This window comes from Molothrus aeneus, chromosome 8 (assembly GCF_037042795.1).
Source record: "Molothrus aeneus isolate 106 chromosome 8, BPBGC_Maene_1.0, whole genome shotgun sequence".
Taxonomy (NCBI): domain Eukaryota; kingdom Metazoa; phylum Chordata; class Aves; order Passeriformes; family Icteridae; genus Molothrus; species Molothrus aeneus.
In genome coordinates, this window is record NC_089653.1 from 4,876,624 (window position 1) to 4,903,057 (window position 26,434).

At 44.8% G+C, this 26,434-nt stretch overlaps 1 protein-coding gene across 1 annotated transcript in view; it reads right to left on the minus strand.

Moving 5' to 3' along the window:
* Nucleotides 1–7,932: 7,932 nt before the first annotated feature.
* LOC136559720 (protocadherin-15-like) overlaps nt 7,933–26,434 on the minus strand; it is a 767,555-nt gene continuing 749,053 nt past the window's right edge. The window contains exons 47-52 of the mRNA XM_066555080.1: nt 18,544–18,565; nt 17,205–17,243; nt 16,432–16,505; nt 14,773–14,905; nt 12,272–13,690; nt 7,933–10,467 (exon numbers count right to left, since the gene is read on the minus strand). Of these exons, the coding sequence (XP_066411177.1) occupies nt 9,916–10,467; nt 12,272–13,690; nt 14,773–14,905; nt 16,432–16,505; nt 17,205–17,243; nt 18,544–18,565 (2,239 nt within the window). The 3' untranslated portion in view covers nt 7,933–9,915. The remainder of the gene's footprint in view (nt 10,468–12,271; nt 13,691–14,772; nt 14,906–16,431; nt 16,506–17,204; nt 17,244–18,543; nt 18,566–26,434) is intronic.

Sequence of the window (26,434 nt, forward strand, 5' to 3'; positions counted from 1 at the left end):
TGATATGTTCTATTTTGCCCCCCAGCTGTGTGATATAAACTGAGCAAAAAATATAAAAGCCCATAAATGAAGTGTGGGTTTGCTCACAATTCTCTCTACACTTGTTCCAAGCTAAAGAAACTGTCTGGAGTAAGAAGTTTACTTCGTCTAATCTGAATTTTACTCCTTTGCCATCACTTTGGTCCTCAGCACACAACTGAGAAGAGGGAAAGTTCTACCCCTGAGCGTAAGGCAGTCAGATTTTGCAAAATTTGGGCTTCAATCCAGCTGTTTCAACAATGTCCTGATTCCAAAAGTGACAACACATCCCAGGAGAGACCCTGTGGCTCTGCACAACTCCCTGCCAGGAGGGGACAGCCATGGGGGGTCGGGCTGTGCTGCCAGGGAACAGGGACAGGACAAGGGCAAAGGGCCTCAAGCTGGGCCAGGGGAGGCTCAGCTTGGACAGCAGCAGCAATTTCTGCATGCAAAGGGTGCTCAGGCCTTGGCAGGGGCTGCCCAGGGAGCTTTGCAGTGCCCAGCCCTGCAGGTGTCCCAGCAAGGGCTGGAGGTGGCACTCAGTGCTCTGGGCTGGGCACAAGGTGGGCACTGGGCACAGCTGGCACTCCATGGGCTGGCAGGGATTTTCCAGCCTCAGGGATCCTGGGATATGTTACAGAAGTGAAAAAAGCTTTTTTCCTGGAGCTGGCTCCTGATTCACACAACTGATGTGAGGCATTCCTCCCCAAGGGAAAAAACTGGGGAGAAAAATCTTTCAAGACAAAATATCCTAATAACAATAGGATGTTTAGCCTTGGAGGGAAGCCATCAAAATCAAGGCAAAATCTGTAAAGAGACCTTTGGGAAATTATCCAAAATAGGATCCAGACAGAAGCAGTGCCACTTGACCTGAGGACACAGTCTGAGGAGACACAAAGAAGTAGAGAACATCACAGTAATGACATCAATGCCTTACTCTGATTCTGAAGTTTAAATGTTCAGTGCTTCGTCATTAATTGCATCTTGAGGCAATCAGATGGTTTTAAACTTGGTAGGAGCAGATTTCTTTAAGACCTACAGCACCACATGCCAGGAGTTTGGAATCTGTTTTACCACTTGAAGAGGTCGAAGGGGAAGGGAAGAAATCAATGTAAGAATGAGAGCAAGGCTGTGAAAAGAGTTTATGAAAAACCAGCTTTGAATAAACATCCTCAGAGGCCACTTAGATGGATGGGAGGGCAGCAGCTCTTCCAAACCCCCCTCAAGAGGCAGATTTACCCCAGAACAAGACCTGGATTTATCCCGGAACACAACTTCCACCTCCTGTTAACAAGGTGACCATAAATCACCTCAGCACAGGAGACCTCAATCATGGCTCCAAAGGACATTATCCTTGTATTGAAATTAATCTCTGGATCCATCCTCACAGGAGCCTTCTCCACTCTTGGAATTGAAAGTGTTTTCCAAGTTCTGTTGAGTTCCTCCTCAAATCTGTTATGCGTGAACCATTTCCCTGATGCTTTAATCATCGCTTACACCTTTCCAGAACAAATGCAGGGAGGCAGAAACACAAGCCTACATCTTGAGTTATCACTTAGTGTGCAATCATCAACACCCCACGTGGCTACAAACACAGCTGATGCAGGCAGATTGCAAAATCTGGCTCAGCAGATGTCCCACCAGGAAACCCTCAGGGCACTGGGAAGTTATGGAAGTGAATGTTGGGTTTCTGTGCTCAAATCTTCTTTTAAGAATAAAATTCTGATGTTTCTGTTTCGTGCCCTTCAATATAAGTCTTGTTTTTGAACAGACTCTCACAGGGAAAGGCCTTTGCCCAGCTAAGCACTGCAAATTTTTACCACATTTATGACTTTTAACCACAAGACATGTTAAGTCTTCTACAGGTAGAGTGAAGCTCATCCCAAACCCCACCATTTTATAACAGGACACCAGGAAATTCATCAATGTCACACAGCTGCTCTTTGGAACTGTGCTCCACTTCCAGCAGCATTGGAATTACTCAAAGAATTTGAGATTGAACCGATTTCTAAAAGATACATTTAAATGTTTGTCTTTTTTTGTCCTGAACATAAATAGTCCCAAAAGTCTCCTGAAGACCAGGCTGCCCAATATGGAAAATATCAGCCAAAAATGTTAATCAAGACTTAAATCAAAGTATTCTGCTCAGGATATTTTACCAGCTCTGCTCCAAACTGGAAGTTTAACAAGACTTGGAATCTTCAAATTCATTAGGAACACAAAATGACCTAAGTGCTCTATTTCTTTGCATAGGCCCTAGATTTCTGTCCAGCTCAAATTAATAATTATCCCTCTAAATTAATAAATTCTCCTAAATTCTTGAAAGGAGGAAGCAGTGCTCAAAGATCTCAGGGTTGCTATCTTGCTTTCTTAACGGTAATTACAAAATCATACAATGGGCTGGGAAAAATCTTTGATATCATCTAATCCCAACACCAGGTTTTCAGCCACTTCAAATTCACAATTTGGGCTCATGTAAGGAATGACCAGAATCACTCTCCAAGAATATTTATTTGGTACAAAATTCTGAGAATTAAAGCTTTCCTGGATAATCCAAAGAAGTTGAAGAGCACCAAAGTTTCCAACACTGCTGAATTCATCCCATCTTCCCTCTAATTTTCACCAAAACATCAAATCCTTGACCCACTTGTATAAACTGGAATCAATTAATATTTGTTCCTCCCTTTCCTTCTTTTCCTCACGCTGAATTCTATAGAAATGGGTCTTTATTAAAGGAATTTTTTTCCCCTTCTTGGAGATGACACAGAAGGCTTCTGAGACCAAAGAACCCAAAGTCATGGAGACCTGGCACAAAGTCCAAGTAAAATCAGTGGATTGCTGGTGAAAATGGGAAGCAGAGCACAGCAAATCCTTATTAAGGTCAAGGGAATAGCAGGGAAGCCCAGGGAGCTGGGCTGGCCACAGGAGATTGGGCAGGACAGGCTGCACTCCAACCCAAGGATCGGTGACAGCATTTTTAGGACATTAACAGAAAAGGCCTCTAAGTGGATGGGATCTTTACTGCCTTGGAAGGCTTTGTTTGCAGGCTTTGCCAGGCAATAAATTGATTTAGCAAAATGGCAGGGTGGAGGGAGGAGGCAAGAAACAGGAGGTGAATTCCTCCCAGAAGAACATCAGCTCTGACTGTTCTACGATAGGCAGCTGAAGGATTTACTGATCTGCTGGAGTATTTAATGAAATTATTCTCCTGAGCACAGCTTTTATGAGCTGGATCATTGCTATCTCTCCCCCAATAACTCACTCCCTTCTCATTATGCAAAAAAACTTGACATAAATACTCCAACACTCATCATTCCAATCACTTGTGCCACTGCTGTTTAAAAATCATCTTACACTGCCACTTCCCCTCATTCCATGGCATAATTCAGCACAACACTGCTGAACTCCGATTCAGAGTGTCCCAAAACACAGAGCAATGTTGGTTTGTGGCAGGACACCAAACCCATTCCTATTTCATATGAAAGTTTTGTCTAAAGTTAATTAAATGGCCCATCTGACCATAAATCTGGTATTAAAACTAAATTCTCTTCACCATTTTAAAAAGCCTAACAAATGGATGAATTGCAAAACAGAAGGTGGGATCTCTGAAAAACAATTGAAACTTAATTCTTACTTCAGAGGAGGCAAAGAAAAATAAAGACTCTAGAATCAGTTGGCTACTTTGAACTTCCTTCCATAAATAAGAGCCTCTTACATTTGAAAAAAAATTGCAATACAGAAAAATTTTGGCTTTATTTCCAAAAAATTGTTGACTTCACCTGTGTTGGATATAAGAATAGGGACAGAGGCAGAAAACTCAGGTTTTCGTTTCCACACCCCATTACTGATCGTACAATAGGACAGGAAACAATAGCCTTGTTCTGAGATCTGTAAGAGAAGTTTTCATACCAGCTGTATGAAAAGAAAAAGAAAAAAAAAAAAAGAAGCCACCTTCAAAGAATGAAATTACCCATGAAATCTTTTTTCATTCTTATAAAGACAAAAGGATCTTCAGTCAAGACAAAGCTATGGCTGATCAGGCATCTAAACAAAGAGAGATCATTAGGACTGCAAAACAAAGTTGAAAAAAAAAAAGAATAACAATAAAACCCCAGTAACAACTTATTTAATGTGTTGTTAGCCCAGTGCTTGCATTGGAAAAGGTGGGAATTATCTATCCTTGCTCCCCTTTCCCCTCAGTCACTACATAGCTCCATGACCTCCTCTTCTCTCCTTCCTTTTCCATGCTGAGAGTCCTGAAATCCCTTAGTTATTCTTCAGAGAGGAATTATTTACAGTCCTGTAATTAAATCTCTGCTGAATTTCACCTGCATTTCATGACATCTTAACAATGGTGGAAAGTGTGGGACTAATTCCCAGAGAAAATGAACAAAATATTTTTCCACCTCCTGTGTTTCTGTGGAGAAACTGAAAAATCTTTCAATGCAGTCCAAATGTTTACGGAAAAGAGAAACTCTCAACACTTCATCATCACTGCTTCAGGCTCATCTCTTCATGAACTCACCTCTTTGAGCTTTCTCTGGGAAATCATTCCTGAATTTCCTCTTGTCTTGCTACAGCACAGGCAGTGCCCTGCACCTCTCAGAGATGGGAACAGCAGTTTCTCTCCTCACCACCCACCAAGAGAGGACAGAAATCCCAGCAGGAATGCTGAGGACAAACCAACCACAATGGATTATGTCCCTGTCTAATAGCTCCAAGAGCTAGATCTTTCTATCAGCCTCATACATCACTGGGATGCAACAAGAGCAAAAGGTTCTTGGGTAGAAAGAGATTTTTTAAGTCAGCTTTTAACAGTTAAAGGCTATCAGGATATTCCTCAATGAACACAAATCATTTGTCTTCCCCACAGAGAAGTCATTTCAACTCCTGTGCTCCCAAACAAGAGCAGAACCCCTGGATTCCCCACTTCAGTGAAGTTCATGGTAAGAGTTGAGTGCAAACATCATCAAGACTGGCTTTCTTAAATTAAACCACAGGAAAAAAAAGAGGCAGAAAGCACAAAAAAGAAAGGAAAACCAAAATATTGCATCAGATCGGTCCATGGATCTATGTGGTTGTAACTCATTTGTGTGCCAAGTTGGTGACAGGGAGTTAAGACACCTCTAAAACCATGCTCAGCTAAGCTCTGCCATTGCTGTTACTCCTTAGGTCTGAGTTCTGACCAAAACGCACTCTTCAGGAAAAAAAAAAACAATGAAAAAAAACCCCAGCAACCTCAGCCTGCCCTCTCCTCAAAAATCCCATGATTTCACAAAAGATGATGAACCAAAAGCTATGCAGAACGCTGGGAAAGAGCAACATACATGGGAGGGAAAGAAAAATATTTATATAGCCTGGCAAGCAAAAAAAAAAAAAAAAGGTGTTCTTAAAACCAGTATTCAATAAAAGACAACAACTGCATTTGCTAAACCCAATCCCAAGTCCTGCTGGGCAGACATATGGCACATAATAAACCCGAAATTGGTTAGAACTGCTGAAATACCATTGGATAAATGAAATTATTTTCTAACAATACTTAGCTACTGGGAACAGCTCCTGCCTTCATACACCAATTACTGCTTAATTACTGTCAGGCCACACTTCCTAAAGGAACAGCAGAAGGGAATTTACAGCACCAGTAAAGGAAACGTCTGTTACGTCAGGAGGAAGAATCATTATTGTCTGTTACAAACTGGTTTCTAATTCAGCCTGGCCTTGGACACTGCCAGGGATCCAGGGGATCCTCCAGCAGTGGGAGCTATTCCCTGTGTTCTGTCCCTCCATCCCTTGTCCCCAGTCCCTCTCCAGCTCTCCTGGAGCCCCTTTAGGCCCTGGCAGGGGCTCTGAGCTCTCCTGGAGCCTTCTCCTCTCCAGGTGAGCACCCCCAGCTGTGCCAGCCTTTCCTCCCAGCAGAGCTGCTCCATCCCTCTGCCCATCCTGGTGCCTGCCCTGGGCTCTGTGCAGCAGCTCCAGGCCCCTCCTGTGCTGGCCCCAGGGCTGGGGCAGCTCTGCAGGTGGGGTCTCACCTGAGCCCAGGGGCACAGGGGCAGAATCCCCCCCTCCCCTGCTGCCCACGCTGGGGCTCAGCCCAGGGCACGGGGGGGTTCTGGCTCCCAGCTCTCACCCCAGCACCCCCAGGGCCTTCCCCAGGGCTGCTCCAGCTGCTCATCCCCAGCCTGGATCCATCCCAGGGGTTGTCCTGACCCAGGGGCAGCACCAGCACCTGGCCTTGTTAAACCCCTGAAATCCCCATGGGCCACTTCTGGAGCTTGTGCAGATCCCCCTGGGTGGCCCTGTCCTCCAGGAGAGTTTTAAAGTCACCATTTCTGCAGCAGCATTTGAGGGGTGAGCAAGTGTGTGCAGAACAAGGTGAGCAGGAAAACATTTACCCCCAGCTGGAAATTATCCCTAATTTTAACCTTGCCAGTTACCCCTGGAGTAAACTGCTGGAAAATGAAGAAGCCACTTCCCAGCCACTGAGAGCATCACACAGAAGGAACTTGGGGACAACCACCCCTGTCATGCACTGGAGACTCCTGTAAATATCAAGCAGTATTCCCTTGGAATGGGTGGCAGTTCCCAGGAAGCATTTCCATGGCCTATTCCCACTGGGTGTTTGCCCAGCATTTACTAAAAAATCACTTCTTTTTTGTGTTCCAATCCCTTTTCCATTGTGCTGACTGTTCTCCAGGTTCTGGAAGGATTCAGGCTGTGATGGGAGGATGCTGAGTGACTGTGCTGGGCCATTTCTGCCAGCAGACAGACACTTGTAACCCACCACCACCACCACACTGTCCTTTCCCTCACTCCAAATCCTGGGTGCAGGGACTCCCCACCATTAATACAAACACATTTTATATTAATATTTGATTTTCCAACAGAACCCTGACAGATCTGTGGGGCTTTCTTTACACTCTTAAGTAGTAAATACTTAAACAAGGGAGAAAATAAGAATAATTCAATTTTCCACCTTGCTTTCCTTCTCCCCTCCCAGTAGGAATTACACTACCCTACCACAACCCCAGAATTTCTCATTTGGATCTTCCCTGGTCTGAAACTGTACCAGATGCTGTGCTAAGCCACAAAATCCTGCTTGGAGAAGTGCAGGAGTTAAATCAGTGGCAGGAGGGGTCATTATCACCTTGATCCACCAGCGAGTGCTTCTGCCACTCAGGGGAAGCTGCTTGTGCCTCGCCTCAGCCCGATAAATTTCAGTGCTTAAACAGCTGTAAATGCCATCCCAAGGCACAGATCTGGAATTCTACTCCCTGTATCCAAAGCTGGGTTAATGCCTTGTTTCCCAAAGGGAAATAAAAGGGATTTTTTTTTTTTTTTACTGGCTCAATCTGTGAGGTTCCTCCTGTTGGATCTGGCTGCCAGTGCCTGCTCACAGCCTCAAATCCAGAGTTATTTGTGGCATGGCATCCCACGAAAGGCAAAGTTTGGAATTCTGTATTGATTTACAGGATGACACCTCTAGAAAATAAAAGGGGAAAAAAATACCCCCCACACCCCCAAATCTTGTCCACCTGAGGAAGGTTTCCCCACAGTTTTCCTATTTTTTAAAAGTTTAGCTAAAATTGAGTTAATTTTAGATAACACAGCCCCCTCACTGCTGAAAAAAGTGGGAATTGTGATCTCTGTGCATTGTGGGAGAAGCTCTGAGCACCTGGACAGCACAAAGGAGCAGATGGGGATGGAATTTCCCTTGGATAATAAGCAGGGATGTCACTACTGACCACCAGCCCCAGGATCCTTCCCAGAGCTACACATGCTGTAGTTAGTTCAGAAATAAAGAAACAATTTCTGTTTTCCCTCAGAAAATTGGGAGAAAATGAAGATCAGGAACAGAACTGACAGACTTTGCAATAAAAGTGAGGCAGTGAAATAATAACAGTGTCTTAAACAGGATTAAAATATAACATTTTACTCATTATTTCAAAGAATAGATTTTTTTTTTCTTTCTTCCATCAGTCTTATCTGTATGTCCAGCCTCCAGCTTAACTCCAAACAGCTGTTTTAGCGCCGGTCCCAAGTGCAAATATGCCAAGAAAAAGGAATCAGGGCAAAGAAACATCTGGTGGGTTTGTTTTCCCCACGTGTGAGAGGCTACAGTGCATTTCTCTTGCCTGAAAACAAGCACCATTGCTCAAAATATTTGGTCAGAAACCTCAGCTTGAGAAGGAGGTATTGGACAGAGAAGTCACATGGACACCACATTGCAGACAGCTCCCAAAGACAAACATTCCCAGGGATCTGCTGGGGGACAACCTGGGCATAGGGAAACCCAACACAGCCACAGCAGCACAAAGTCCTTTTACTGCCAGAGCAGGTCCATCCTCACCCAGACCTGGTGGTGAGGCCTCAGCAGCTGAAAGGGAAGAGAATGGTGCTGCCAATCTCTTCCTTGCCAGTTACACACATTTATCTGCTGGCTCTTCCAATCTTTCCAGAGGAATCCAGGTTGTTCTCACAATTGGTTTGGTTTTACCCCAAAAAAGTTTGCACAACACAACAGGACACTTTTCTCAGGTGAATGTGGTTCTGCTTTTTTTTTCTTTTGCTGCTTCATACTGGAGAAAACCACTTTTCTTTGTCTTTTTTTGGGTGTTGGTGACACCAAACAGTGAAAATTCTCAGCTCCCTGCCCAAGCTGTGACAACACACTCAAAACCTCAAGGTAAAACCAGAAATTGTAACCAGGTGCCTAAATTTATGTCGTGTATTTCACAGGTAATGGGTACTAAAAGTTTTGGAAACAACTCTGTGTGTGTGTGTGTCCTGAGACCCTTTGCCCTTCCCAGATCTGTCTGCGCACGTTCACCTCATAAAATATTCCCTTTTTCTCCTTTTCCCTGCGGGATCCATTTGTCTTTTCAGCACATTTGTGTTCAGTTAGCAGAGTGGAATGGTGATGGCACTGCTGAACCCACCAGCCAGCTGGGCTTGGGAATGGATCCATCCTCTTCCCATTAACTCCTCTTTAGTGCCTCCCACTGTCACAGGCTCATGGATCATCCTGCTTTATTCCAGAGGAATACAGCCATAGGATGACAATTACTGATAGAGCACAAAAGCTGGAGCTAGAGACCATGGAAAGAAGCAAACAGAACTGATGTGGGAAGAGATGAAAAGATGAAAAATTGACTGGAGAAGAAAATTGGAACGAGCTAATTTACAAAAGAAAATGAACAAACCACGGCCAGGTAGCTCTGAATAAGATTAATTGCTATACATTGCCTTCCTCTTTTGCAATTTTTATCTTATTTCAGCTTCTCTTGCACTTTTCTAAGTGGCAGTGCTATAATCTCAGGAACTTGGATTCCATAACTTTGCCAGCTGGGCGTTGTTTGCATAAATTGCTCTGACTTTGGAACTGGGACTCAAATTCCAGCAGCAGCCGAGGATTTGCTCCATTGACTCGGATGGGTTTATTTTTAATTTATTACTCTGAGGTCAGAAGGCAGAGCTCCGGATATCAATCTTGAACATAAATAGACAATTCCCAAATCTAGACAGTAGAGCCACAAGTACCATACAGAAAAACAAAGCCAGGCAGGTGTAGAACTGTCTGGAGGGTTAAACCAATGGGGGCTGTGCATTTATTAGTAGTTTACTGTTTATTAAACAAGAACTCCAGATCCAAAAAGAACTCATTAATTGAACCCAAGTAGTGTTTAGTGAAATGGGAGCCTGTCAAAACTGGGGAGGACAATGGATCGGTCCAAATGTGAGTGCAAATTTTGTCTGGGAATTTTAAAGCGTGCCGTTTGTCATGGACAACGGATGTGCACCATACAAACTCCGTACGTCTGCCCCTGGGTGACAATAAAAAGCGCAGTTTATTATAAACCGAAGTAAAAACCAAAATTAAAAAAAAAAAATCAACTAAAATCACAGTTTTGTCATTGGTATGTGGAGGTTGTTCCAAGGGCCCATCCAGAGCTCCTCCTCGTCGGACTGTGTGTGTTCACTGTGCGACTCCAAGGGCTCCTTGGCTTCCTCGTGGTCAACAACCGATTCCTGCTCGTCTGTGCTTTTCAGTTTGGCCGCCCCGGCCTTTGTCACTACATTTTCAGCCCCTATAGTAGAGGAAAAGGACACACTGCACGGCCTGGAGTTCATTTTGTCACCGGGGGATGGTCCCTTGGACAACGTGTTCAGCGGGACGCTCTCCTCGTGCGTCACCGCCAGCTTGTCCAGTTTCTTGAACTGCTTCCCCAGCCTCACTGGGGAGGTGACTTTTAAATTGTTGCCCAGGCAGGCGCGGCGGGTGCGCACCACGGAGCCGTTCTGGGCCACGTAGATGTTGCTGCTGCCGTTGGCTTGGAAGCCGGGGTTGCTCAGCCGGTTCCTCTGGCTGGAGTCGGGAGCGCTCTCCTCGCCCGTGGAGCTGGTCTCGTACTCCGGGTCCACCACCAACTTGATCTTCTTCTTCTTGGCCCACTGTTGGACAACAAAAAGAAATATCAGGGCAACCCAGCAGTTCATTTCCCTGCCCTTTCTGTTCTTGGATTAATGACTCTCATAGGTTTCTATTAATTTTGCACCTTTCCCCTTGGATGTGCGCAGAAACGGGAGGGCCCTGAGGAGGAAGCTGCTGTGTGAGGGATACCTTAAGAAACTACTCCAGGGTGTAAATTCTAGAAAGGTCTTGGAAGTTTTCTTCACTTGCATTGTGAATTCTGTGCACTGGCCAGCTCTGCTTTGTGTGCATCACACATCCAGCAGAGAAAATCCCGGGACATACACCAGGGAAAATCTCAGGCGTGGCGCTGGCAAAACCGGCTGGTTACAAAAAAAGAGCAGCTCCATGTAAGGCTTTGTGACTGTTCCAGACAGGTGGCATCAGTGGAAATGCTCAGGAAGATGGTGGAGAAACCAGGCTTTAGGTTTATATAACTTAAATATTTTTTCAAAGAATTAATGCACACAATTTCCACGCTGCTGTGACTCTGTAGTAGCAGTGATTGCTCTATGGTGAGCACACAACCCCCACTAGTTATTATAATTTATAATTGATCTTTTAAAAATAAATGACTCCTTGCACCACAATGAAAAGAGCTATTACTCTTCCTGAATGAATAATCCAAGCACTAAGATGCCATCACAGTTCACCCCCACTGCAAAACATACACAGGAACACAAGAAAAGCCAGTTTTTAGAGAAAAAATCATGCAAGGTACAAATAAGTGATTACTCTCAGCTTTTGAGAAGTTAAACTTGCTAAAAATTACTTGGATGCCTGTTTTATTGTTCCTCAAAAAGACAGACAATGTTCTTCACATGGATATATTCCAATGGATCTATTCCTGCTTAGTTTAAGTGAGATTTACATGAAAACATTTTGTGCAGATACAATGTTGTGCTGTGCGGGGACACAAAGGGGCAGGTAAGTGACCATGGATCGAGTTTAAAGAGATGATAAAATTAAAAAAAACAAAAACAAAACAAAACAAAAAAAAAAAAAAAAAAAAACCAAACAAAAAAAACCACTGTACTGTGATAGGCAGGAAAGGCAGAAGTAATCCATTTCCTTTCCTGACCCAGCTCACTTGGACCTCCTGCCTCAGCATTCCTGGCTTGTGCATCACTGGTGTTTGCAACCTGAATCCTGTGATGCAGAAACAGCCCAATGCCAGGTCTCCCAGTTATCCCCTGCAGTTTTGGGAATGTTGTTTTGCTGCAATTCCACTTGTCCTCCCTGAAAACAGAGCTGACCTTGACAGCAGACAACTCACCTGAAGATTAGCAAATGTGTTAATACAATATTAACATATAGGATGAAAACATGGAGGATTTTTAGATCTTTACATCCTCCTCCTCATCATTTGCATCCTTCCCTAAATCCCATGTTTCACTGCTCCATGAAAACAAAACTTTCTGTATTTATGACTGAGTATATCTATAGTGTGTGTATATATATGTATGTATATTTATAGATATATATCCACAGGGCTGGAAACTGTTTGGTTTTCCACAGTTTTCTCCCAAGAACAGTGAAATGCTGGATCAATACACTCTGCCCTTTCCTTTTGGCTGTCTCCAGCCTGTCAGCATTGCTTAGGAAAGACCACACAGAAGGCACAGCAAACAAAGCCACTCCTCACTGCAAACCATCACCTACTGTCACTCCTCTTTAAAAGGAGGTGGAATCACCCGTGGCCTCCGATTCTGTAACTCCAGTACCCGTGGCCTCATCTGACTGGGTCTGGCTGCTTTCCTGGGACACCTTTTTCCTTGTTTTCACTCCTTTCCTGTTGGTGTCAGAGCTCTGAGTCTCAGTCTCAGGGGACGTGGCAGTTTTCCCGGATGTGGCGCTACCTGAGCTTTTTGTCCCTGTGGTACCTTTGGAAGTCGCACTGATTTCACTGTCTAGGCAAGAAGATTCATTCTTACTGGCAGTGTCCTCCCTGTCACTGTCCTCTGGATCAGCCTCTTCTTCACTTTCCTCCTCACTGTCCTCACCAGGAGCAGCTGATACCCCTCCTTTGCTCCCTCCAGCAACAGCAGCAGCAGCTTTTGCGTTGGCAGTTTTAGAAACCACCTTGTTTGAGCTACCTGCTGTCTCCTCTGCCTCTTCCTCTTCTTCTGACACCTCTTCTATGGTGTCCTCTATTTCCACACTGGCAGAGGAGGTTTTGCTCTTGTAGCTGGATCCCGAGGTTTTCTTGTAGCTCGTGTCCCTGTCGCTACCCGAGGCAGTGGAGCTCACGGATTTCTGGCTGGAGCTTTTGCCACGGGAGCTGCCTGCCCTGCTTTTCACACTGGACATTTCCGTGCTTCGCCTGCTGCTGGACTCACTGGTCCCTGACCTGCTGTAGGAGCTCCGTGTGGATGAGCTCTTGGACAGGCTGCCATCCTCATCACTCTCAGACTCTTCCTCATCATCATCCTCTTCTGATGAGTCCTCCTCCGACCCGCTGCTGGAGCTGGATTCAGAGTCCTCATCCGAATCCCCCACATCTCCAGTTTCCTCATCCGAGTCCACGGTGCTTTCCGTGGCCTCATCCTGATCCAGGGTTATTTTCAAGTAGTCTTTGTCTTCTGACTCAGAGCTGCTGCTCTTCTCAGAGGACTCATCTGAGGTGCGCCTCCTCCTCCTCTTCCTCCTCCTCTCGTGGTCACTGTCCTCCTGCTCGCTTTCTGCCGTGATGCTGATTGAAACTCCCGACTTGGCTTCATCCCTTTCAGACCCTTCCTCTCCACGTGCCAAATCCTTGCCGAGGCCCTCCTGGAATTTCTTGGAGACGCTGATGCGCTTCAACACGTGGTTTAGTTTCCTCATGGAGGGCCTAGCATCTGTGGATTTCTGGAAGTAGCTTCCCCTGATCATCATGGGTTTGTCCCCATCTGCTTGGCGAGCCGACAGCAGCTTGGCATAGCTGGAATCTTTCCTACCTTTCACTTTCTGCATGATCATTGGGAATATCTTTGCTTTCTTCCACCGGGAATGGGCAGACTCAGCTCTTCCTGGTTTGTGGGCACTGACTGCCACACGACTTATATGCATCACTCCCCTTAGCCTCCTTTTTCCCTGGCTGCTCCTAAATCCTCTTCCAGGACCACGGCTGAGGTCCATCCCAACACCTACAGGTCTCCCTTCCATTTGAGGCCCTGCTGCCTGGCTTATACCTCTGCTGGGAGGGCCTCTGACTGGACTCAAGCCCTGAAAATTATGAAAATTAATTGATTACCACTTGAAAGAGAGTTATTGTGAAAACCTGTACCTTAAAATAGGGTAGGAGAAGGTGAAACATTTATTTCCCAGCATCAAAATAAACTTACCTGTTTTAGAACAGTTTTCTTACCAGAATTATGGGAAATGGTTGGGAATTTTAGAGTTTAGAAAGTTCTAGAATAGGCTGGAAATGCACAACTACCTTACTCTGCAATGGGGAAAACACTGAAATGTTCTGTCTTCTCATTTAATAATGGATTAAGATCTGGCAGTCAGGACAATTGGACTTTTTCTCAAAATAAACATTTACATTGACTTTCTTCTGATTGCCACTGACATTTAATTTTTTTATTTTAGATTTCACTGTGAACTCTATGACAAAGGAGTTTAGGTACTGCTTTTCTCAGTGCAAAGTCATAATTTGTAGGAAGAATATTAGTAATAGACTTTAAGAGTCCAGGAGTGCTTTTAGCTGGAAGGGACCTTGAAGCCCATCCAGTGCCACCCTCTTCCATGGACCCAGACACTTTCCAATATCCCCAAGGCTTGGTTCCTCCAAGCCCTGTCCATCCTGGCCTTGGACACTCCAGGGATCCAGGGGCAGCCCCAGCTGCTCTGGGCACCCTGTGCCAGGGCCTGCCCACCCTGCCAGGGAACAATTTCTTCCCAATATCCAAGCTAAATTTTCCCTTTTTCAATCTTTAGCCATTCTTCTTGTCCTGTCACCACAGTTCCTGCTGAAGAGTCCTCCTCCAGCTTCCTTGTAGGCCCCCACAAATACTGGAATGTTTCTTTATTTGGTACTGATATAAAATGGAATTACCTAAGTCTAAGTGGATTTTTCTTTGAACTAAAACCAGATGTGGATACTAACAGAAACTCAGCAATTCTTTTCTGTGCCTAGAAAACAAAAGGAATTTAATGCTGACAAACTTTACAGGGCCAACAACGCTTAACACTGATCTACACAAAACCTAATTCCAATCAATTCCAGCGTACAACTGGTGAGGTTTGGTGGCCCTTCAAGCTGTTAAAGGGACAGAATGATCCCTCCAGAGCTGGTTCCTTACCTCCTCGGCTGCTGGCCCGTGGGGACTGTAGTAGTAGCCACCGTCGCTCTCCACCACCACCTCGCCGTACTCGTCGTACATCCCCGACGGGGACAGCAGGCGCCGGCGGCTCCCGTACTGCGGCAGCTCGTACCTGCCAGGGACACCAGAGCTCCTCAGGACAGCCCAAATGTGCTCACACCTCTCACCACACTGCCAGCACTGCACTTGTTCACATCCACAGCGATGGGAACGGCTTTCCTTGTTTTACTCCCTCCTTTTTTCCCTCAGTGGCAACCAAATCCCAGATATCCTGCTGCTCCAACAGCCACAAGGCCCTCAGGGTAACCTGAATTTTGGGGTCTGCTGGATCAGTCAAAACCTCTCTAAGGACATCAAGCTTCCTTCAATCCACCTGTTTTTTAGGGGGATCTTTCTTAATAATCATGGCATGAAAGAGCAGCGTCCATGGGATCAGTTCTGGGGAACGTCAGCAGGAATTCCTGAAGAGCTGCAGTCCAATGGGATTTATCAGAACAAGGCAGGATGGGGTTTCTTGATGGAAATTTAAATGCCAAAAGACAGGATGGAGTTTTCTGAGGGAAATTTAAAAAGGTCACAGGGCAGGATGGGGTTTTTTGAGGGAAATTCAAAAGGCCACCAGGCAGGATGGGTTTTTTGAGGAAAATTTAAAAGAACAAAAGACAGGATGGGTTTTTGAGGGAAACTTAAAAGGCCACAAGGAAGTGTGGGGTTTTTTCTGAGGGAAATTTAAAAGGCCACCAGGCAGGATAGGGTTTTCTGAGGGAAATTCAAAAGGCCACCAGGCAGGATGGGTTTTTTGAGGAAAATTTAAAAGGCCACAAGGTAGGATGGGTTTTTTGAGGGAAATTTAAAAGGCCACAAGGTAGGATGGGTTTTTTGAGGGAAATTTAAAAGGCCACAAGGAAGTGTGGGGTTTTTTTTGAGGGAAATTTAAAAGGCCACAAGGAAGTGTGGGGGTTTTTTTGAGGGAAATTTAAAAGGCCACAAGGAAGTGTGGGGTTTTTTTTTGAGGGAAATTTAAAAGGCCACAAGGTAGGATGGGTTTTTTGAGGGAAATTTAAAAGGCCACAAGGAAGTGTGGGGTTTTTTTTGAGGGAAATTTAAAAGGCCACAAGGAAGTGTGGGGTTTTTTTTGAGGGAAATTTAAAAGGCCACCAGGCAGGATGGGGTTTTCTGAGGGAAATTTAAATGCCTAAAGGCAGGATGGGGTTTCTTGAGAGAAAATTTAAAAGGCCACCAGGCAGGATGGGTTTTTCTGAGGGAAATTTAAAAGGCCAGCAGCTGGCTGGAAACTGGGAGAAGAAAGAATTAATCCCTGAACACAGAAGAGAAGGAAGTGATAGAAATTAATCTTCCAGGACCAGAAATACAGACACTAAGGGTATAAACCCAGCATGAGGGAAGGGATGTGCACTCTCTAAGTGGAATAATGACATCCCTGAAGAAGCAGGGAGTTATCACACACCCCCTTAACCTCTGAAAAGAGTTTTGTTGTTGGTTCACGCCTTTGTGGACACAAAGATTAAAGTAATCCTTAGGTGAAGGGAAGTCCCACGATTAACTGCTGGAATAATAAACATCACCAGCCTGGAAAAGCAGCACTTTCAGAAATAAAGAGGAAAAATGGAACTATACCCGTGCTCATAACTGTAGTAATCCTGGCCATAGTATTCCTGCCCTGGATCAATGCCAGACTCCATACTCAACTCCTGGAAAAGAGAAACACTGATTGAATGCAAACAGTGTGAAAAAGGCCCAAATGTAATTACTGATTTTATTATTCTTTATTATGTAATTACTTCTTCTGACTGCAGAAATGATCCCCATCCTGTAGCACAAAAATACCAACGTCTCACATTTGCTCTTATTGCTTATTCTGGAAATAATTTTGGGCCTAAAAGATTGGAAATAGAAAGATTTGCAACTGCACTGCACAGCAAGGTGCTAAAGCTTCCAGCACCAACTGCTCAGCTCAGCTCCAGCTGCAGTAATCCATCAGCAGCTGACTGACACCAGCAAAAAATCACCAGTTGGAGAGCAATGGAATCATTCTGCTGGGAAATCTGAAACTGTGGGATGAAGCCAGTGGGAGCCACTGAAAGATGCTCATGGGGAAAATCACAGATCCCAGAGTGGTTTGGAAGAGACCTTAAAGCCCATCCATTCCCACCTTTCACTCTCCCAGGCTGCTCCAAGCCCCACCCAACCTGACCTTGGAAGAGCCAAGATGCAGTAAATTTAAGGTATTTAATTAAAATAACATAACTGGGCTCACAATGCCAGAACTTTGCTGTTTATCTAAGAGCCAGGAGGAAAAAATTACCTGAGACAGACAAGTTCTTATTAGAAAATGATGTAAAAACCATTTCAAAACTTACAGAAAATTAAGAAATGAAAAATGGTTGTACCTCTGGTCTGAGAAGAGAAGGTCTCAGCAACTGCTGTTGCTACAAAAGAAAATGAGAAAGTGGTTAATTAGGCAGCAACAATTAAAGTGCAGATGATTGGTGTCTAAGATTAGTAAAAAATCCTGAAACCATAGGTCCTTTGGAACTTTTTTATGGCAGGCAGCTGGAGACTTCCATCCCCTGTGAGAACACAGAGCTCCTGATGCAGTAAAATCCTTTCACAGTCCACCATTTATTTTGCCTAAATACAAAACCAACTTCCCAGTTTTTGTGGTGATTGCCTGACATATTTAACTCAAGACCTTCTGTCAGAGGACAAGAGAACTAAGTTCTATATTTAAATTAAGAGACACAAACCAGCTGTGCAAAGAGAGGAAAAAAAATCAGCAAATATCAATCTTTGTGATAGAAATGTATTTTGGAGAACTTTCCAATTATCAAATGAGATTGTACTGAAGGAAACTCTTCTCCCTGTTATTCATTTCTGGAGAAAATGATACTGCAGGAGCAGCAGACCTCACAGAGCTGCAGGGAGGTCCTTGGAGCCCCATCCCTGCCTGGCAGGTGATTGGGTGTGACACTGGAAAACACATCAGGGTGGAGGGAATTCCCTGGGAAGCTCCTTCTGGCAGCTCCTTCAGCAGCAATCTCTGAGTCTGGAGGTCACACTCCTGCCACAGTGGATCTCAGCCCCCAGGGGATCTACAGCTCATGAGCTTCTTGAAGCACTTTCAATTTCTGGTCTCTAAAGCACTCAGGAGTTCCCCACACACAATCCCAGACTGGGTTAGGTTGGGAGGGAATTTTAAACTCAGCTCATCCCACCCCTGCCACGGGCAGGGACACCTTCCACATTCCCAGGCTGCTCCAAGCCCCAGTGTCCAGCCTGGCCTTGGGCACTGCCAGGGATCGAGGGGCAGCCCCAGCTGTGCCAGGGCCTGCCCACTCTGCCAGGGAACAATTCTTTCAAATATCCCACCTATATTTCCCCTCTGTCAATCTGAACCCATTCCCTGTGTCCTGTCCCTCCAGTTCCTGTTGCAGGGTCCCTCTCCAGCTCCCTTGTGTCCCTTCAGGCCCTGGAAGGAGCTGTGAGGTCTCCCCACACCCTTCCCTTCTCCAGGCTGAGCATTCCCAGCTCTCCCAGCCTGGCTCCAGACCCCTCAGCATCTCCATGGCCTCCTCTGCAGAACAGTGCACAGAATTCCAGGTGGGGTCTCACAAGAGCAGAATAGAAGGGGAGACTCCCCCAGTCCCCTGCTGCCCACACTCTTGGGCTACATGGGAAAAGCACACTGGTATAATCAATATTTGAAAGGTAATTGGGCTCTGGCCTTACCTCTTGCTGTGCATATCCTCGCCTAGAAGTCAGAAAAAGACAAGAAATAAATTAGTATAATGCTGTGAGCCTGCACAAAGATGCCCATTACCATTCTCACTGGAGAGGGGTGAAAGAGAATGTAATTAGAAATATAATTAGCATGGAAAGAAATACATATCTCTAATACCAAATATGTTTTCCTTTGGGTTTGCTCTGGACACAGGGATTGTTGCATGAGAAAGGTTGGAGATGCTTTGGGATCTTTCCCTGCTTTAGATTGTGAATGGATGAGGAGAAATCCCCAATCCCCATGAGCCAGAGCATCCAGAGGAACTCAGCACAGGGAAAGGGGGATTGGGAGAGGCCCTGTCCTTTCCCCTCCCTGCTGTGCCACCATCCACAGAGGGACTCTGTTCCCTCACACGTCTGCTCAAGCAGTGAAACAACTTCTCCTTCTCCAGGACTTTCTGTATCCATCAGGAATTACCCTGGAGCGTGTATTACTAATTTCTTGTACCAACATTATCATTCCAATTACACCTTTCCTAACATTTGCTCAGTGTGGGGGAGGTAGAACCCCCTTTTTTTTCTTTTTGCTATCTGCTGTTATTTTGCCGCAGACTTTGTGCTTCTGATCTTATGGGGAATTTATTGTTGGTTTAATTAATTTTCTTGGAGCCATTCCTGGGCATGACCAATGCATTTATGTCTGTCAAGTTCTCTATTTTCACGTTTTGTGCCTGAAAATTGAAATGGTTTCGGCAAAACAAAAATTTAGGCTTTGGAATTTTTCTTTAGGATAAATCTGGATTGTTTTTATGATGGTTTTTAAGAAGGAAAGGGTAAATGCTCAAAATTATGTTAGGCTTAACCTAGGACACAGCCAGCAGTCATGGGGAAGTCTTTAATTACACTAAAAAAATAATAAAGACCAGAGAAATCCTTTTAATTCTTTAATATCCCCATCTCTAAATCTTCCTATTAATATTCAGCAGATGGAATTGATTATCAGCATTGAATTAATGCTGTCGCCTATATAATATAAACCTCATGGCCAGCTGAAATGAAGATTTATCATCCAAAGATGATCTGTGACTCTTCAAAGCCCACTTGAGGGGGGCTGGATTTAGTTCCCATATCGCCTACAACAATCTTCAGACAAAGGAGGTCTGAGGAGAAGGAAGTCTATTACTCTTAATTGCACTATATTGCAGATTAAAGGCATAATATGAGTAATTCTAATTAAATTTGGAATTCAACTTTCATAAAAATAGCACCATGCTGAGTTTTGCTGATATTTCTTGAAAGTTTTGTGTAGCTATGATTAGAAGGAACAAAAAGTCCCCAAAAGGCATAAAACACCCATTTCATTCACTACAGCACAAGGATCAATTCTGGCACAGAGACAAAGGTCAGGACAACATCATTTGTTTCCAGGAAGGAATGAAAGCTCTCCATAGAGGGAGGGATTGCTTCTGGGAAATGCTCTCAGCCAGACTTCACTGCAGTCTGGGAATCTTCTGTGTGGAATGGGAAGTAAGGCCATGGAGCCTGTGAACATGTGGGGTAACAGGACAGCCAGAACACATAGCTGGTACTCAAGGGGAGAGACAAAGCCAGAATGAACTCATGTGGACAAGATGTCCCAACATTTCCCTGCTAAAAGAGGTTAGAGGAACTGGGATTTGCCTAAAGCAGCATTTCCCTAATTCCTGGCACCCCAGCAGGCATCTGCTCTTCCACAACTTCAATCTCTTTTCATATCAAAAGCAAAATCATCATAAATCCCAAATACTACAGATACTCCTCAGAGGGAACAACTACTTATCAGTTTTGCCCTGGGTCCTCAAATGGAGATTTTCCTGCAGTTCAGAGCTGGAACTGAGGACAAATTGGGAAGGAGGATGAGTAATGATAACACTGTGGTTCAATTCCAGCTCAGGACTTGGCCCCGTCAAGGTGATGATGGAAGGATGAGAGATACAGACAGGGTCACAGAGGACCCCAGCTGACCAAATCAGGCAACCTGGGAGGGCTAAATTATATATAAATATAAATTATTACAGATGTTCAACTTGCTACCAATTCCTATACTGGATCTAATCCTTTGTAGCACTGCAGCACCATGGAATTGTGGAATGGTTTGGGTTGGAAAGGACCTTTATGCTCATCCTCTTCCACCTCCACCCACTTTCCACCATCCCAGGCTGCTCCAAGCCCCATCCAACCTGTCCTTGGACACTTCCAGGGATCCAGGGGCAGCCCCAGCTGCTCTGGGCACCCTGTGCCAGGGCCTGCCCACCCTGCCAGGGAACAATTCCTTCTCAATATCCCATCTAAATCTCTCCTCTTGTGGTTTAAAACAATTTCCCCTGCACCACCGAGACATCTCAATGGACAGAATTTCCCTGGTACAGCTTCTTTCCCAGTCTAACAGAGTAATTTTTTAAACAAAGGCTATGAAAAAATGCAACAAAGGTTGCATTATATCCAGAAAAATTAATCCAGTTTTGTAAAGTTTTAAATTTCATGAAGATTTCCAGAATGAGAAAGTAAATGCACCCCATCAGTGAAGAGCTGATTGCCAAGACCCCCTCCCCATTTCAGACTGTTCTGAAATGATGAAATTAAATATTCAAACTGGAGTTTCTGTGTGATGTCCACCCTTTCTTAAGGAACATCCCAATTAATTGTACCCAAACTGAACCATTGGAGTTTATGCTGTGAATGACTAAACACCTCCACTTTTGCTATGTGACCTTACACACCCCAAAATCGGTCCCTATTTGTGTCATAGCTCACTGGGGATGTAAAGATTTGCATGACAGCCACTGTTTATAAGCTCTAACATGGGACTTGGGTACTTAAATCTGAATTTCTGTCTTTGGGGTTGAACCAGTCTGAACATGAGCAGCCCAATAATTTTTCATGCCCATCTCTACCCTCTTCCCACTGTCCCCTCACCAGGAGCATGGCTGGGACACAGAAGGGAACATTTAAGCCATATTCCCAATCTGGCTCTTCAATCCTAAAAATTTTCTACCTAATAGATGCTGAGCTTTGGGGATATGATTAAAACATTGGAGTCGTGCCACCTTTGGAGAAGTGAGCATCAAAAATGTGCACATCTCATAAATGACACAGATTCTGTTACAGCAAAAATAGGACCATAGGATAATCCCTCCCCTCACACATTTAGCTACTCCTACACCTACCTTGATCCTACAACCTATCCCAACAAGGGTTTTAAGTAAAGGAAAATTCTAATGGATCAGCAGAACTTGTGCGAGGGTGTTCATGGAGTTTGGCACTGGGACAAAGAGAAACTACCTTGAGCAGCTTTTGACTGAAGCATCCAGACATGTCCTAACTGCAGACTTCAAAAACAAAACAAAAAAACAACCCAAAAAAACCAAACAGGAGAAAAGAGAAAAAGCCAAGCACCATGAAAATGTTGAGTCTGATAAACAGTCTAATAAAGAATTAATTACCTTTTTGCTCAGAATGACAACGTTGATACTGAACTGGAGTTTTAGTTTTGCTTCATTAGGTAATATCTGCCTTTCCCAAGATGGTTTTTCAAAGTTGTCATATTAAACTTTTTAGATTTTGGCAAAGGACTGAAAGGAAACTTGCAAGCTGAACCAAACATTTAAATGCCCAAACTGCTGTTACTTACCATTTTTTCAAGGGACAAGCTAATTTACCTTATATATAAATTTATAACTGACATACTTTTGTAAATGTAAACATCTGATTTAGACTACGGTGAGCAAAAAAGCTGGTAAGTAAATCCGCATTATGTGGATTTTTACAAGTACTTGGAAACCCTTCACCTGGTGACACTAATCAGAGTGACTTTATTACAATTTAAGTGAGATGTTTCAGCTCATGACAGACCAGCATGGAAATTAAAGAGAGACAGCAACAACATGCACATGCAAAATCATAAAAAACAAACAACAAATGCTTTGTACATGAAAGAAATTTAGAAAATATAAATTTTTCACATGCAGTTACAATATAAAAAAAATGCAATGGAAGGCAGAAGATGGAGAACAGGAGTGGGGACACAGCTGAATTTGCTGAGAAACCAAGAGCAAACCCTTCTTCTGACTGCAGACTGGAACTGAGCTGCCAGAAAATGTCAGCAGAGCAGAGCCCAAGGAGCAGGGAGATGCAGTATGGAATTATGGAATGCCTGGGTTGGAAGGCACCTTAAAGCTCATCCCATGGGCAGGGCCACCATCCCAGGCTGCTCAAGGCCCATCCAATAACCCGGCTCACCAAAGCTGAGCCTGCTACTCCCAGGCCTTCCTTGCTTTGATGCCCAATGTGTGGCAGAAGATTCCTTCCAGGTGGGGAAAAATTCCTTCCTTTTTATGGGCAAAGCAAGAGATTCCAATCACAGCTGCAGGAAAATCTGACTGACGTTACCTACAGTGAAGGCTGCTTAAAGAAGTATGGAGCCTGCTGCCGTCTATGCCACATCCTTGGGTAAAAATGGACAGTTTCCCCCAAGAATTTCCAGGAGACAAAGAACCAGCAAGATGCAGTTCTGAGAAAACAACTTGGAGAATTGTATTTTACATCACAAATTTCCGAGCGAACGGGAAGGACAGCGTCTCTCCATTTGGGATCGGGAGTGGGTAAAGTCGTGTACAGCAGAGAAAAGGGGGAAAGTCAGGATTTCTGGAGAGTCTGAGGCAGATACTATGTGCTGCATTAGAGTCTTCCCACTCAAAAAAAAAAAGCAGGGAACATCCACCTGTGAGCATTACAGAGCTGTCGACTGGGAGGGGAAGCGTTTCTCCAGCTCCTCCACTACACAGCTCAAGTTCCCATTCTGCTGGTTGTGCTCGGCTGCGGCTTCTGGAGTTGGGAGCTCCGGGGTCGCAGCTGGCTTGAGCTTAGGGACGTGCTTGGGCAGCAGATGGTTCTTGTCTATTTGGCTGTACATGTTGGCCACCGACTTCTCGATGGCGGCCAGATTCTGAATGTTTTTAAGAATTCCTTTGAGCTCCCGGCGGGGAGGAGGCTCTGGCACTGCGGCCGGGGCGGGGACAGCTGGCTGTTTGGCAGGGGATTTGGAATGCTTGGCAGGGGACAGGAGCTGTGTGCTAAGAGGAGATGGAGAGGAAGAAGAGGAAGAAGAAGAAGAAGGAAGAGAAACTGCGGGTGGAGGCGGAGGATGAGGTGGCAACATAGGAGGGGATGGAGGTGGTGGTGGCAGTGGAGGTGGCAGCTGTGGAGGAGGGGGTGGGGGCATTTTGGGCGGATCTGGAATGCTTTCTACATTTTCTTTGGTCTGAGGAGCTAGAAAACTTTGGCAAAGTGGTTTCTTTATCCTAGAAGACGGAGGAGTTGGTTTGCGAGTCGGTGGAGGAGAATGTTCCTGAGGGTCGTCGTGGTGAGTGACGATTACAGCGGGGACCACGGTGGCCTCTGCTTCAACTCCTTCAGCACAGGGTGTTGGAGAGGACAGAGGGGAGGAGCGAAGGTGGGGAGAAGCCACCATGCTTTTGGGAGACTGCTCTGGCGCACTCTCTCCCTCCTGGACGCTGGCGCCGTGCGTGGGCGACCGTGCGGATTTCACCTCGGGAGACCTCACTTGCTTCATCTCCTGCAGCGCCTCAAACTGCCTCGCCTTCTCCTTCACAGTCAGCTTGGGGCCACTGATCTTTTGGAAGAGTGGACTGCTGACATCGTCACGGCTATCGGGGTTTTCAGCTCCTTCCTCCTTGCCCGTGAGTCTCTGCTGCTGCTGCCACTGGATGGGGTCCATGATCACCGGCCTAGCCAGGGACCCTGACATGTGTCGCCTGGTCAGGTGAGTGGGCACTGTCCACGCCCGGTGGCTGCCCCCAAAAGAGGCCTCTCTCCAGGCCAGTCTTGAAGGAGAAAGAGTATCTAAAGTATCATTCCTTTTCCGTAGGAACCCAGAGGCAGCGGGGCTTTGAGGGAGACCTTCCACGTACAACGGGTTTCGGGTCGTTAGCGGGTTCTCATCGGACAAAAAAGTGATGTTACTCGAGGATTTGGGGAGGTTATTGTTCAGGGATCCATTGATATTGGATTGCTTGTGAGCCTCTATAGCACGGGAAGCAAAGCTGCTTATAACTCTCTGTCGGTCTCCTTCTTCTAAGACTGACTTTTTTCCCCTGCTTTGTTGGAAATGGTAGAGAAGAAAAAGACTTGAAAGAAAAGAAGATAATCACGTGTGAGGAAACATGCATGGACATAGGTACTTATGAGAGAGAGAAAAAAAGAACTTATGACATGAATCAATCAGAGCCATTAAATCACTTCTAGCAAATTACAACCCAACAGCAGGAGCACATCTACTACTGGCAAGACATTTACTTTTGCATCTTCTTTAAGGGGGAAGGAAAAAAAATTAAAACAAGCTGCTGCTTGCTTTAATTTGAAGCTGCGTAGCTACTTGGTGAGTTCAAAAATAAATTCACTTCTTGTTAAAAAAAACCTCTTAGATTTCAAAATTATCAGTTAATACTGTGGCCTATCACCTAGAAACACTAAACATGACAGAAGTATCAATATGTGAATGAATTTCATCACTTGTGTGTATGAATTTCATCTCTTCATCAGGTTGAACCCAATGGAAAGCCCCTGTGGTTGGGTGACATCGAATTTCTACACCAAAAGTGGGAGGTCTCACCACTTTCTGGACTGCATCTATCACCTCCCAGTCCCTCATTAACTTCCTCCCTCAAATATTTTTAATATCACAGTCTTCTGAGCAGATTTGAATATAAACAGTATTTTAAAAGGAATAGCCCCAGATTGCCCGGTAGAAAAGTGCCCTTTGAGCCCTATTTTAAATAATGCTCACCACAGGCTGAAATGAGATTTATTTTTCTCTCAAACTGTGAGAAATTTAAGATTTGGACCTGTGTCAGGCAGAGCTAAAGTACAACATGGATAGCAATCTTATCTACCTGCACAAATTAAAATACAGTTTAAGATTGGTTTTAGAGATGCCCAGTATTTTCACACAAGTTCTGAGTTAAAAATTCTAAGCCTTGTCTCTACCAAAATTTAAATTTTGGTAAAAGATTAGGAGAAAAAAATGGAGTTTTCTATGACTCTGTGAATGTTGGAAGATAAAGTTTTTGGATCTCTTGGTCACATTGTTCTGTGGGTTTTGGTGCTGTCGTTTCATATCTCAGAAAACATGACCAAATCCAAATTAATAAAAAAATTAATCTCTGGTGGTTAAATAGTCCCTAGCAAAATTGGAAGGGAAATTTAAATACCTAGAAGGAGTTAACTAAGAGATCTTCTTTTTCCTCTACGTTATTTAACATGTAAAAGTCCCCTGAGGGTTGTATTTAATAACAAAACACTTTTGTTTCTTAACTTTTGTTTCCTGTTTTGATCAGGGGACCACCCAGGCAGGGAATGCTCAGCTTCCCAATGTTCCAGGGAGCCAGGAGGACTGGAATTCCCACACTGAACCCAGGGATCATTCTCCCAGGGATCATTCTCTCATTTTTGTTTTGAAAAACACCCCCAGCAAAGCATCACAAAGAGAATAAACTCTCCCCAAGCACTGCAGCTTGCCAGAGCTGAGTGTGCCTAAGGTTTCCTCTGGGCTGAATGAATAAAAATAATTTACTTGACACTAATTAGAGAATCCCAGAAGGCTTTGGATTGGAAAAGACCTTAAAGATGACCTAACTCCAACTCCTTGCCATGGGCAGGGACACCTTCCACTGTCCCAGGCTGCTCCCAGCCCCAGTGTCCAGCCTGGCCTTGGGCACTGCCAGGGATCCAGGGGCAGCCCCAGCTGCTCTGGGCACCCTGTGCCAGGGCCTGCCCACCCTGCCAGGGAACAATTCCTAATTCCCAATGTCCCATCCAGCCCTGCCCTCTGGCACTGGGAGCC